Source organism: Octodon degus, unplaced genomic scaffold, assembly GCF_000260255.1.
Source record: "Octodon degus isolate 3935 unplaced genomic scaffold, OctDeg1.0 scaffold00041, whole genome shotgun sequence".
Classification (NCBI taxonomy): Eukaryota; Metazoa; Chordata; class Mammalia; order Rodentia; family Octodontidae; genus Octodon; species Octodon degus.
The window spans coordinates 3,855,920-3,870,084 of record NW_004524617.1 but is presented as its reverse complement, the minus strand read 5'-3'; the positions used below and the strand labels follow the sequence as shown (position 1 = coordinate 3,870,084).

The 14,165-nt window shown below is 39.7% G+C and overlaps 1 protein-coding gene across 1 annotated transcript in view; it reads left to right on the top strand.

Annotated features, from left to right (window-relative positions):
• Gk (glycerol kinase) overlaps positions 1-14,165 on the top strand; it is an 89,880-nt gene that overhangs the window by 13,146 nt on the left and 62,569 nt on the right. The window contains exons 3-4 of the mRNA XM_023715408.1: positions 1,165-1,271; positions 12,665-12,742. Coding sequence (XP_023571176.1) covers positions 1,165-1,271; positions 12,665-12,742 — 185 coding nt within the window. The remainder of the gene's footprint in view (positions 1-1,164; positions 1,272-12,664; positions 12,743-14,165) is intronic.

Genomic DNA, 14,165 nt, shown 5'->3' with positions numbered 1-14,165 from the left:
TGAGCTATCTGGCCGACCCTTCTCAGGGAATTATTTATTTATTTATTTGCTGGAACCGGGGATTGAATTTAGGCCCTTGTGTTTGCCAGGGAAGCGGTTATTCCACTGAGCCATCTCCTCAGCCCTCAGGGAATTCGTAAAAAATGAAAGGATGTATCCATAGAAAGATTTACCCATGAATATTTATAGTCACTTTATTCACCCTAGTCCCAAATGTCTATCATCAGTAGGGTGGATGACAATGAAATATTATTCAGCATTTGCAAAAAAAGTAAGCTGATACTTGCAGCATGGATAAATCATATTGATATAATAGTGAAAAAAATGCAAACAAGTACATATTGTGTAGCTCCATTGATCTGAAATTCATGAATAGGCTAAACTAATGTGGGGTGATAGAAATAAAAAGGGAATTATATGATTAGCTTGAAAGGTGCATGAAAGAACCTTGTGGAGTGAAAGAACCGTTTTTGTCTTGGCTGAGGTGATTAGATGAATATCTACATTTGTTAAAACTTAGCATATTGGGGCCGGGGAGATGGCTCAGTGGAATAAGAGCTTCCCTGGCAAGTGCATGGGCCTGAGTTCAATCCCTGATTCCACAAAAACAAAACAAAACAAAAAAAACTTAGCATATTATGGACTCTAGATCCATGGATTTCACTATAATTGAGGTGCTGGTATCTTTTCTTCTTAGTCTTGAAAAAAATAATTTAAAAGTAGGTAGACTATTTGCTGTTTATGGCCTGTTGTTAGTGACTTTCTTTTTTTCTCTTATATTTTAGGGAAGGGTATACAGGGTTTTCAGGGTCTCGCTACTAGATTGGACTCCTTGTGATTCACCTGTTTGCAGCCTCCCAAGAGCTGGGATTACAGACATACACCACCACACCCAGTCTCAATTGTCTTCTTAGTGTGCCTCAGGGGCCGGGCCAGCACGGCAGTGACTTTCTTCAAAAATAATTGATTATTGCATATAAAAACATAAGGAAAAGATTTTATTGAATCCTTTTCTTTACAATGTGAGGTATAGATAGGCTTTGCTTATCTAATTTTCCTTAATTTATGCACCAGCCACACAATCAGAAGGTAATATTTGCATAGAAATAAATTATATTTGTATTGCTGTCTTGTAGACTAACCAAATACATTCTTTTGTTAAAGATGGGTGGAACAAGACCCCAAGGAGATTCTGCAGTCTGTCTATGAGTGCATTGAGAAAACATGTGAGAAACTTGGACAGCTCAATATTGATATTTCCAACATAAAAGGTATTTTAATAGAATGTTTTATTTATGTGATATGACTCAACCAAACTCATTGATTATTGCAACTCATAATGAGTGCTTATGCCAGCCATTCCTGTGTGAGCTTGAGTATACATTAGACAGGAAGATCAGCTTCCTGTTTTCATGGAGCTTTCATTGTGGTGGGGGTGAGGGTGAGTAGAATGAAGCAGCTGAATAGAGGCTAGTTTTATATACTTGTACGTTCCTTGCAGAACATAAAAATCAAGTGATAATATGGTGCGTGCTCAGAAGGGCTTATTTCAGATTGGGTTTCTGAGGAAGGATTTCTTGAGGAGGTGACACTTAATGAGCTTTACAAGGCCAAAGTAGGGATAGACATGTAACTGTTCAGAGGGAATAGTGTTTGCATATGCAAAGCCAAAGCAGGGATAGCCACGTAACTATCTGCAGGTAATAGTGTGGTAAGAAAAAGCTTGAGACATTCCCGAGTCAGGGAGGCCAACATGGCAAAAGGACAGTAAAAGGAGGTTGAAGGTGCCAGGCATGCCGACACATACCTATATCCCAGGCTAGGGAGCCTGAGAATCACTGAGTTCAAGGCCAGCCTCAACTACATAGTGAGACCGTGTCTCAAAAAATGGTGTAAAAAGGGCTGGTGAGATAGCCCAGTGGACTAAGTGCCTGCTTAGGTGAGCACAGGGACCAGGGTTGATCCCCGGCACCACATGCCTCACGGGCCACGCCCCAACGCATGCTGAGCCGGCCACCTAGTCCGGTCATGGTGGTGCACACTTGAAATCCCAGCACTGGTGAGGCTGAAAACAGGAGGATCACTATGAGTCCTAGCTGTGTAGTGAGACCCTGTACCAAAGACATACCAAAAAAACCCCAAAAAGTGGAGAAAAGTTTGAGGTATGAGAGTGGATAGTAGGGATTTATGTAGAAACTGAAAACACAAAAGTGAGTGAGGCCTTTCCAGCCACAGCTCCATAGGAGTTTAGGTCTTAGCATCACAGGGGAGGGTTACTTTAAATCTAGGAACTTCACTTGTAAGTTTTCTGTAAAATAATCATTTGACAGTGTATGATCTCTCTGAATTTTTAGTAGTTTTAATAGAATATCTGTCTACATTTAAATTTGCTACTTTTTTTTTTTGAGGTGGGGTCTCACTATACAGACCAGGCTGGCTTTTATTTTTTATATATTTTTTTCATTAAAGTAACTTTTATCTACAAAATATGTGTATCTGTATATATAAAAAAAGCAGAAGGATTTTTTTTTTTTGCTCCGAATGCCTTCAGTGCAGGTTTGGCTGGCTTGAGTTGTGGGGATCGAACCACAGCAACCTGAGCCTGACTGCTTTGTTGAAGCAGCCACTTAAAGAACTGAGCTAAAGGGCAGGCCCCCAGGCTGGCTTTTATTAGTTCCTGGTGATTCTCCTGCCTCAGCCTTCTAGGTGTTGGGATTACAAGCCTACTGTTTCTTCCTCAGTTTGATAGTACATAGAGAAGTAGCACTAGATGGTGGTGCCCTGATCCATATCAGGTTGCTTGAAACTTGTCACTCCTAGGACTTTCTTCTGTTTGTAAAGATAAAAGCCCCTTCAAAAAGAAGACCACACATACTCATTCAGCAAGTCCACAGAATCCCTTTTGTATGATAGGTGTGCTGGGATACAGTAGAGCATGAATAGAGCCATGCAGCTGAAGGTCAAGTAGGGGAATAACGGTGGATAAATGGATAGTTGTGCCAATAGTGTAGTTACTAAAGTTCTTACAGGTTTTCAGAGGCAGGTGGGGGTGTAGCTCAGTGGCACAGCACCTGCCTCATAAATGGGAGGTTGTGAGTTTGATTCCCCGTACCAAAAAAAAAAAAAGATTTTAAGAGAAACACCTAGGAGAAATTTGGTATTTTATAAACGTTTTTGTAAAGTCATGCATATATTAGTTGTGCTGTTTTCTTCTCTACATCTTAAGTGCTTTAAACCTCTTAAAGTTGTAGTCACCCAAGTTTAGATGTGCTGTATATCAAAGTGGTTGCTATTCTTCCTTTCTTCTCCCCTCCCTCCCTTCCTCCTTCTTTCTCTTCTCTTGGTTTGTTCTTCTTCTCCTCCTCTTCCTCCTTCTCCCCCCCTTACCCTCCTCTTTTCAAAGTACTGGAGATTGAACCCAGAACCTTCATATTGAGCTATGCCTCCAGCCCTTTCTGTTTTTTGTTTCTTTTTTCTTTTTTTGTGTGTTTTTAGGGAAGGGTCTACAGCAAGGTCAGGGTATCATTGCTAGACCAGACTCATAGTGATCCACCTGTTTACAGCTCCCAAGAGCTGGGATTACAGGCACATACCATCATGCCCAGGCTCAATTGCTCTCTCAGCAAGCCCCAGGGGCAAGGCCGAGGCCTGCATGGCACACCTGGTGATCGAACCTCCAGCCATTTTTTTTCTTTCTTTTGTTTGTTTGTTTCTAATTTTGAGACAGGGTCTTACTAAGTAACTAAGCTGCCCAGGTTGGACTAGTCCTTCTACCTTAGCTCCCAGGGTACTTAGATTATAGATGTGTACCACCGTGCCAAGCTCTGTGGGTCATTTCTTTGAGCTGTTCTTGTAGCTCTCAAGATCTAAACAGTGTAAACATGTAACAAGCATTCAGTAACATATTCTTCTTGAAGTGGTTACTATCAAACACCTGTGTAATCCATGGAGTTTAAACTCATGTTCCAAATCTACTTCAGTGTGATTGATCGTGGTGGCATCAGTGTTGTTCTGCCTTCCTTACAGGTAAGGTAAGCTATAACATATTGACCTGCTAGTCTCACGTTGGTACTAACCTGTTATTACTGGGTTTTGTGGTACATGTGAAGATGGCACACAACTGCACAAGGGGCTTGTCTTGCACTTATGGTAACCAGTCTGTGAGAACTGAATGCATACTTCTTTACATTCTTCTGTATTTGACCAGTGTGAAACCCATATCTGAGCTGCAGTGACCAATTGCATCCTTCTGTACAACTCCTAGCCAGTGGCCAAGGATGAGAATGTTCCAGAAGCACCTCTTTTTGTGGTGCTGGGGATTGAACCCGGGGCTGTGTCCATATAAGGCACATCCTCACTGTACCACTGAGCCACATCCCCACCCCTTTCACAATCATCTCTGTATACAAAGCAGTGGTGCTGATTATTTTCCCTGATCAGTTAATGAACTGCCATTGCCAAAAGCCAAGCTTTTTCCTACCTATGTAGAGCACAGTCTGTCAAAGTTATAAAGGATCTTTCTTCACCCAGAACCATTCCCTCTGGCTGCAGTGAGAGCAGGGGACTTAGCGAAGGTCCTGCAGCTGGTTAGTAGTGGACAAATTATAGCACAGTTTCCCCCCCTCATTTTTTACCCTGAGCCACACTGGTGATAATTGCACAAACTACTTCCATTTGGTATTTTCTGTGTGACAAGTAAATTAGTTTTGCCAGCTGAAGAGTGCTGTCATTCATTGTTTTAACCTGATAATCATGAACAGAGTTTATCATATCTGGTTGTATTTCTTTCACATATTCCTTTTTTTTTTGTCTTTTTGAGACAGGGTCAGGCTATGTAGTCCAGGCTGGTGTTGAGCTCACTTTGTAGTGTAGGTTGGTCTTCAACTTGAAATGATCCTCTTGCCTCAGCCTCTTGAGTGCTGGGATAACAAACATGCCCCACCACACCTGGCCCTTAATTTATCTGTTTTAGTCATCCTTGTCTGTCAGAAAGTTCACTGATTTCAGGTTGCTAAGAGCAATGACTTTCAAATTAAAAATCACTAGTAATTCTATCGCAAAGTAAGTAAGTGGGCTGTTTTTTTTTCCTTCTTGACTTGAGTCAAGAGGTTCTATTTGCCTGTCACAGAATGTAAGGAATTATGTACTGTCACTAGAATATGATATGCTTTCATTCAATTTCTTTCAAGTGATAAAAGCAAAATATAACCTCAACAGTGTGAAAGGTAAGACCAGAAAAATCCTCAAGAATTAAGTGTTCTTGTGTCTAAAGCAATTATTTTAACTACTGGAGAAAAGAAAAACCACCAGACATGAGAATGTTTACCTGTAATAGCAGTACTTTGGGAGGCTGACGCCAAAACAAGTTCTAGCTCAGCCAGGACAACTTGGTAACATAGTGAGACCTTGTCTCAAAATTTTTTTTTTTTTTAAATTTTTATTTATTTATTTATTTTCATTTTGTGTGTGTGTGGCCAGCTCAGCCCACCAGGGGGCGGGGCTGGCTGGCATGTGGTGCTGGGGGATTGAACTGCAGTCCCTGTGCTTTGCTTAGCTTAGCTTGTTCTAAGTAGGTGCTTTAGACCACTGAGCCATCTCACCAGCCCTCTCAAAATTAAAAAAAGAAATAAAAAAGTCTGTGGATGTATGTAACTCAGTGTGAAGGCCAGGGTTCAATCCCTAGGAGTACACATGCGCTCATGAAAACTCACAGGCGTTCCTTTAATGTGCCACCCTACCTGACATGCACACTCATTTCTGTTACCTCTTGGACTCAGACTTTGAAGAACTTCAGCAAGTCACCTCACCCTCCAAAATAACCATTCCAGTAGCACTGGTACCTTGTGTGGAAACCTGCTAGGAATTAGTTCATGGCGCTGTAATTGAACTTAGGGCTTTGTATGTACTAGGCAGATGCTCTCCTACAGAAACTATAAAGATGCATATTTGACAGTTGCAGGGCACCCCCAGCCCTGCAACTGTCAAATATGCATCTTTATAGTTTCTGATGGCTTACAAAGCTCTGTGCCCCTGCCCGCATAGTCCTTATGGTAGCTAGAGATCTTTCCTCTAAAGTTGTTATTTTACTCTGTTAGGTTTTTTGGTCAAAAATGTCTTCCATTTATTTACTTACTTGCTTGCAAATTTAGTTATTTATTTCAGTACTGGAGTTCAAACCCCGGGGCTTGTACACACTAGACCAGCACCCTTCACCCATAGCTACAACCCTATACCTGATTTTATTTTGTAAAAAGGATTCATGTGCGAGGCTCAGTTGCCTATGCCTGTAATTCCAGTGATGCAGACAGTAGAGACCAGAGGATTGCAAGTTCAAGGCGAGCAGGTACAGTTCAGAAAGATCTAGCTTAACAGATAAATACATTTTAAAATACATGTTTCTAAAGGGCTGAGGATGGAGCTTAATGGTTAAAGAAAAATACCTCACAGGGCTGAGCATATAGCTCAGTGGCACAAGCACCAGCCTGGCTAAAGGTCCTGAGTTAGATTCCTAGTAACCCTCCAAGAGAAAGATTCTTTTTTTTTTTTTTCAGAACTGGGGATTGAACTCAGGCCCTTGTGCTTGCCAGGCAAGCACTTATTCTACTGAGCTATCTGCCCGGCCCTGAGAAAGATTCTTATCATTCATAATTCTACCAAAATAACAATTATTAATATCTTGAAGTATTATCAAAGGCTTATTTTCTAAGTATATTTTCTTAACTGGGATTTAACTTTTTTTTTTTTGCAGAACCAGGGATTGAACTCAGGCCCTTAGGCTTTCCAGGGAAGCGCTTATTCTACTGAGCCATCTCCCTGGCCTCCATGGGATTTAACTTTTTATAATTTAGTTAAATTTAAACATTTAGTTAAATTTAGCATTTAATGTTTGGATGTTAGCTTTTAACTAGTTCAGTTTTACTGCTGACTCACTGTAGAGAAAAACATCCCTAAAAAAATGAATCTGCTAGATGTAAGGAACACATTGCTATAAATGTTAGTGGTTATATCTGCAGGTGAAAGGCTTTGAGGCCAAAAAAAGTTATCTTTCATGCAGGTCATATGCAACATCTCTAAACAGTGCATACGAACTATGGTAGGGAATTATAAAACCTAAATCTGCTATTCTGAGAAAAAAATAAAATTAGGATCATTTAAGAATGGCGTGTGTGCTGAGATTAAGAGTCACCAAAGTTACTCTTAAAAAACCTAAAGGATTTTAGAGAAAATAACAAGAGGTTAGAACGTGGGAAAAGCTCAGATGCAGTGCATAAAACCTGTGGGCCCTGGGCGGGGGGACTGTGTTCAAGCCATCTGTGGTGGGGAGAGAATCCAGAGAAGCTATTTCATTGGACTTTGATTATCTGCAAGAAAAGCAATTTTACTTGCCAGGAAGAAATGGAACAAAGATAAAGGAGGAACTCATGACCTAAGACTCAGGTAAAAATAGGTCCAGATACTATTCTGAATCCTAATCAGAAGAAATAGTAAGGAAAGGTAGAGGATGGGTATAAAATAGTGAAGTAAGGATTGTGACTCAAGGAGCAGCCAGCTGGCTTACAGGAAAATGAATGTGGTAAGGAGACTTTCATTGACCATGAATTCGTTGTGGTTCCACCTTGTAAAGTTGTCACCTCCAAGTTGTATTACATTCATAATTCTCCAAAGTAGGAACCCATTACTGAGTTACTTTCTGTGTCTTGCTCAGCTTAATCCCATTCTCTGCAACTGGTACTTCACACCGCACAATAATAAAAGTGACAACATGGCTTTACTTGTTGTACTTTGTTTTTATGCTTTTCTGCTGGATGGTTAAGACCAAGATAAAGCAAGACCTGCGCAACAAGAGTTGTAGCTTTTGGGTCTGATAAGGTCAGTGAAATATGTTGAGCTATAGGGGACTCAGGTCAACAATTTCTGACATTGCAGTGAAGTGAAAGACCCAATACAATTATGGGCTACTGGACTCTTTTAGAATATTTTGCTTAGTTCACACACCTATAATATTCAAATAACAGAACTAAACAAAAAGGGATACAGGTGAATGTCCATTTTGTATCTGTGTATTCAAAATGGTTAGGATAGATATATAGTTACATTGTCTTAATGAATAGAGAGATTTGTTCTAATGGTGTTTGTAAATAGGGTATCATGTCAGCATCTTGTACAGCAAATAACTGCTAGGAAGAATGCATGCAATGTGTTAATTATTGAAACTATCCTACCAGTTTGGTTTGAAACTGTCTCATTGCTATTTGTTTCTCAATAAAATTATGGGGAAAAATGAATAAAAGTGACAAGCTGGGTATGGTGGTTAATGCCCGTAATCTCAGCACTCTTGGGAGGCTGGGAGGCCTAGACAGAAGGACCTTAAGTTAGAGCCCAGCCTGGGCAATGTAGTAACTTAGCAAGGCCCTGTCTCAGAACAAAAAAGGGCTTGGGATGCTGGCCAGCATGAAGGACCTGGGTTCAATTTCTTGTACCTCAACTATGACAGCAAAATTATAATGGCAGTAGCAGTAGGTAGCATGTAGTAAGTACTTCCTATCTGCCAGGCACGTGTTTTAATACTCATCGCTGTAACCCAGTAGATGGGAACATGTATTCTCTCCATTTTGTAGGAGATAGAACAAGATAGAATCATAATTGGAGTTTGAATCCTGACTGTCTGGCTTCAGAGTCTAAGTGCTAATTCCCCATTTCCTCCCCTTTCTTGTTTTTCTTTTCCTTTTCTTTTTTCTTTTTTGGTGGTACTGGGGATTGAACTCAGGACCCTGCACTTGCCAGGCAAGCACTTATTCTATCTCCCCAGGCTCCATCCCCTTTCTTTTGAGACAGGTTCTGTCTAAGTTGCTCAGACTGGCCTTGAACTTGTTATCCTCCTAGATTGCAAAGTGTGCTACTGTGCTGGCTTCTTCCCCAAACTCTCCATCTTACTTTTGCATGGTCCTATTTTAGCAAATAGCCTTGCCTAGTAGTACTTCATGGGAAAGCAGAGGTTTTGGGACCTTAATGCCTTCACTTCCTGTCGTGAACCTCTGCTCTTTTTTTGGTCACAAGGGAAACAACAATCTGCCTTTCTTGGTTGTGGGGGGCTTCTCCTTCCACCTCTGCTGCTGATCTCTTTACCTCATGTCACTACACAATAGGAGCATGTCCCATTGATTTCTAGCCCCACCCTTCACTTGATTGATTGATTGATTGATTTATATTCTTTTTGATGTAGGATCTCACTATGCCATTCAGGCTGGTCTCGAACTTGCAAAAATCTTCCTGCCTCAGCCTCCCGAGTGATAAAATTACAGGCATGCACTACCATGCCTGGCTCTTTTATTTCTTTCTGTGCCCAATTTTGTGTTAGTTTATAAATAACCTAGACTTTCTTTGTTTCTTTTTTTTGCGGTACTGGGGATTGAACTCAGGACCTCACACTTGCCAGGCTAGAGTTTATTCTACTGAGCTATCTCCCTGGCCTCTCTTCTCTTTATTTAGTACCTCTTGTTTCTTGGAGGAGAATTTCAGTCATCTTTGTATCATTGTCAAAGTGAGTATCTGCATTGGATGGATGGTATTAGAACAAAGGAGCTCATGGCTATCCTCAGTTTTGTGTTGCTCAGAACATTGCTAGCGTATTGTATTTTGTTCTAGGTGTATAGTTGAAATGATATGAATGATAATGGCATATTCTAGAAGCTGTGATAGAGTCTTTATTTAAATCATGCCATATGGAAGCAGAGGCAGTTGAAAGGAATCACATAGTTTAGCTAAGACAGTGGAAGGGAAAACTTGAACAAAATTGCTGCTTTGGGTTTTAGAAAGATTGGCACGTGTAGGCAAGACTGACCATATGTTTTATATCTCTGAAGAATATAGCTAAGATTTGTAGCTGGAAGTTACAAGGAAAAATAATTTTTTTGCAGTGCTGTAGATGAAACCCCAGGACCCACTAGGCTAAAATTGTATTATAAGAGTCCACTCACAGCCCATGGACTTTTTAAATACTAAAATTGTCCAGTAGACTTTGGTCTGCCAGAAATGGGAAAGTGAACATCTTATTACTGGAAGTGTTTTCTGGGTGGTAACATTGCAGATAGGTCTAGAAGAGTTTGAAAGATAAAACATGTTGTTGCTTACATAGGCTTTAAGGTCTATCCTAATCTTAAATTCTAGAAGAGCTCAATCCTTTAGCCTAGTGTGTTCGACCCAGGATACACACTAAAATCACCTTGGGAGTTTTAGGAATAAATACCAATGCACAGATCCATTCCAGGTCACATAATTTTTTTTTAATATTTTAAGTTGAATTGTTTTAACCAAAGGTTAGACATTGGTTTTCACCAAAGGTTAGGCATTTTTAGGAGCTCCCAGTTCATTCTAAAAATCTCACTGATTCAAAACTGATCTAATTTAAACAGTATGCTTTAATTTATTTATAATAACTATACATTTAAATACCTAAGTCACTTTAAATGTCATTACATATTTATACCTGATTCAAAATGTTATGTTATGACATATTTTTTATTACTTTTATTGAGAAAGAAATAGCAGTGAGACAGTTTCAAAATCGATTAGTAGGACAGATTCAATAATGAATACATTGCATATTGTTGTCTTAGTGGTTCTTCATAGTACAAGATGCAGCTATGATATCCTGCCCAAACACTATTAGTACAAATCTTTCTTCTCATTGAATTAAGAGAAAGTAGCTGTATATCTATCCTATTTTGTATATACAGATAAAAAATAGTCCTATATTTATATCCCCTTTTTTTGTTTAGTTTTGTCAGAGATGAATGTTCCATTGCCATTTAAATATTGTAGGTTGGGACCAGGGAGATGGCTCAGTAGAATAAATGCTTCCCAGGCAAGCACAAGGGCCTGAGTTCAATCCCCAGTTCCACACACAGAAAAAAAATTGTAGGTGCCTGAATTCAGCAAAATAATCCAATATAGTCCAGTAGTCCATAATAGTAGTGGGTTATCTATAGGACTGGCAATGTCAGAAGTTGTTGACTTGAGCCTTTTACAGCTCAGCATATTAATAGGGCTTTACTTTTTATTCCTCGTTTTTATACTTTTCTGCTGGATGGGTAAGACCAAGATGAGCAAGACCTGTATAACGAGAAATGTAACTTGTATGTGACAAGGTCAGTCAGATTCCCTCAGGATTCACCCTGAAACCCTGTACCGCAGTTTGTAGACCCTTTGTCAATGTCAGCCATGTGGATGAGTCACAGCCATTGCGTGGCCAATGTGCTCTCTGTGAAAGCCTGAGGCAATGTCTTCTCTCCATGTGACTCCTTATACACACTCTACATCATCGATCTCTTTCCTCTGTGGCCCCATAATCTCCTTGTTTAGAAAATTTGTGACATCACTGAGTTACAGGATGTTACAGTAGACCATTATGGAAATCAGTGTGGAGACTCCTTAAAAAACTAGGACTGGAAATCCCATTCAAACCAGCTATCCCCCTACTGGGAATTTTCCCAGAAGAACTGAAAACATATCATAGTGATATATGTGCACCTGTGTTTATAGCAGCACAATTTGTGATAGCCATTTCTTGGAAACAACCAAGATGCCCATCACCTGAGGAATGGTTGAAAAAGATGTGATATTTTTACACAATGGAGTATTACTCAGCTATAAAGAATGATACACTCGAACCCTTTATGTTGAATTGAATGCCACTTGAAGATATACTCATAAGTGAAATAAACCAGACACACGTGTAAATATTGTATAGTTTCCCTAGTGTAAGAACTCAAAAGAAATAAAAATAGAAAGGTATAATGCAATTAAAAGGAAAGCAAGAACTGAAGGATTACACAACGAAGAGAGGGCAAGGAGGAAAGCTAGGAAACATGACAGGGGCAAAACCATACATTTATATGCACAAGATGTTGAAGGCAATGATCCTGAGAATGTTCAGCAGGTTTTTAAAACTAGCAGTTAATTGGTAGGATTCTCACCCTGACTAAACTATATATGCTGATACCTGTGAACTAAGCAACTGCACTGAAGACATGTTATTAAAATATAATAAAGCTGAATTCTTAACCTCGTAATATAAAATTTCTCAGCATGAAGGATTTTTGTCTGTGGTTATTTTCTTAAAAATGTAGGCATGGGGCCAGGGATATGGCTCAGTGGAATAAGTGCTTCCCTGGCAAGCACAAGGGCCTGAGTTCAATCCCTGGTTCCACCAAAAAAAAATGTAGGCATATACACAAACATGTGGGAAGGGAAATTTCTTCTAGCAGTTGTTAGATAAATGAGGTGATTGTTGGTCTGCTCAGAATAAGAAATTGGTTAGTATAAACCTAGAAAGTTGTTGCATTCCTTAAGGCGTCCTAGAAACCTTTCCTTTGGATGTTGACCTGGCTCCCTGTCACTGTGCTGGTAGTAAAGTGGAAAGAGTATGGAGAAGTAAAAAGCAAAACTTGACATTTTATGTTCAGTTCTGTCCAGGACCACTCTGGATAATCAATACCACTACAGATGTTCTATTTCTTTTTTGTTGTTGTTGTTGTTTATTGTTGTTCTAATTTTTTAAACTATTATGCTTGGTTGTGCCAATAATAAAAGATGAGAGCTATTTTGCCTGAAGTGCTACTGTAGTTAATTTGCTCCTCCCTTCTGTTTATCATTCTCTTTAAAGCTATCGGTGTCAGCAACCAGAGGGAAACCACTGTGGTCTGGGACAAGTTGACTGGAGAGCCTCTCTACAATGCTGTGGGTAAGCTGTCACGCATGGAAGTCCAGTCCAAGGCCTGCGTTCCCTTGCCAGTGTGGTCATACAAAAATACCCTGCTAAAAAAGCACACAGTCACAGTTCTATAATCAAGTGAGATGCGCAGAGGAGGCATCTAAGCAATTAACTATTATATATTTACAATTCTTAGACCATGTTTATTCACTTATTGGATGAATTCTCCCATGCTCTCTCCTTTTACTGATTATTTGCTTTGTACGAGAAGGAATGTTGACAGCTATTTCATAATCTCTGTGATTCAGACACCTGAAAGTACTCAGTTGTTGCCACCCTCAAAAAGTCAAGTTTCATAAAGAATAATAAGAGAATACCAAGAGTTAGTATACTGTGTATTGTTAGCTTCAAAAGAATCGAAAAGTAAAACAAAATTACAATTATAAGTGTTCAGTCATCTGTCTATAAAGTATTGTGTATTCTTTCTGTCTAACAATTTAAATTACTTTTCTGAGGTCCTAGCAATGAAATACTGGAATTTTGGCTGCTTCTACTACAAACTTGGCTGTTTTGGCAGGGGTTAAAATGTTCAATCTCGTATATAATATTTTTTTTTGGTACTGGAAATCAAACCAGAGGCCTTCACATTGACCTATGTCTCCAGCCCTTCTTTTATTTTGAGACAGGGTCTTGTTAATTTGCTAATTGCCCAGGCTGTGTTCCAAGTTCCTATCCTCCTGCCTCAGCCTCCCAGAGCACTGGGATTATAATAGGTCTGTGCTGCCACATTCAGCTCGTATGTACTTCTTTCAGGTATCACGTTTAAGAGGTCATGGGTATTTTTGAGCATCATTCTTAGCACATGACAGTTGTAGAGCACTAAATTATATTGTTACTTCCTAAAAGGAAAATGATGTTTTCTTTGCATTTTCCCTTTCGTTTTTCTGAGATAAGAGGATATACAATGTATTTCTCTTATTCATTGTTTTTTTCCAACCAAACTGTATTCATCATTTTTTTTTACTTTTTTAAGAAAATTATTTAGTACAGTGTCTACAGGGTCTCACTATGTAGATTGGACTTATAGTGATTCTCCTGTTTTTAACCTCCCAAACCCTGGGATTACAGGCATGTGCCACTGTGCCCAGTCTCAATCAAAGTCTCAGCGTGCCCCGGAGGCAGGGCTGGCCTGGCCCGCTGTGGAGTGAACCCTGACCACTGTGCTTTGCCTAAACAGGTGCTTTAGTCCCCTGAGCTATCTGGTCGGCCCTTGGAAAATGATTTTGTAAATTTATAATTATTAAAAGACTTTTGGGGCCTGAGATATATAGCTTAATGGCACAGGTGCCTTCTTGGCAAGCTCAAGGTCCTAAGTTCAATTCTTGGTACCAAAACAAAATTTAAAAGACTTTTGTCTTTTTTTCATACTGAGGATTGAACCTAGGGCCTTTCT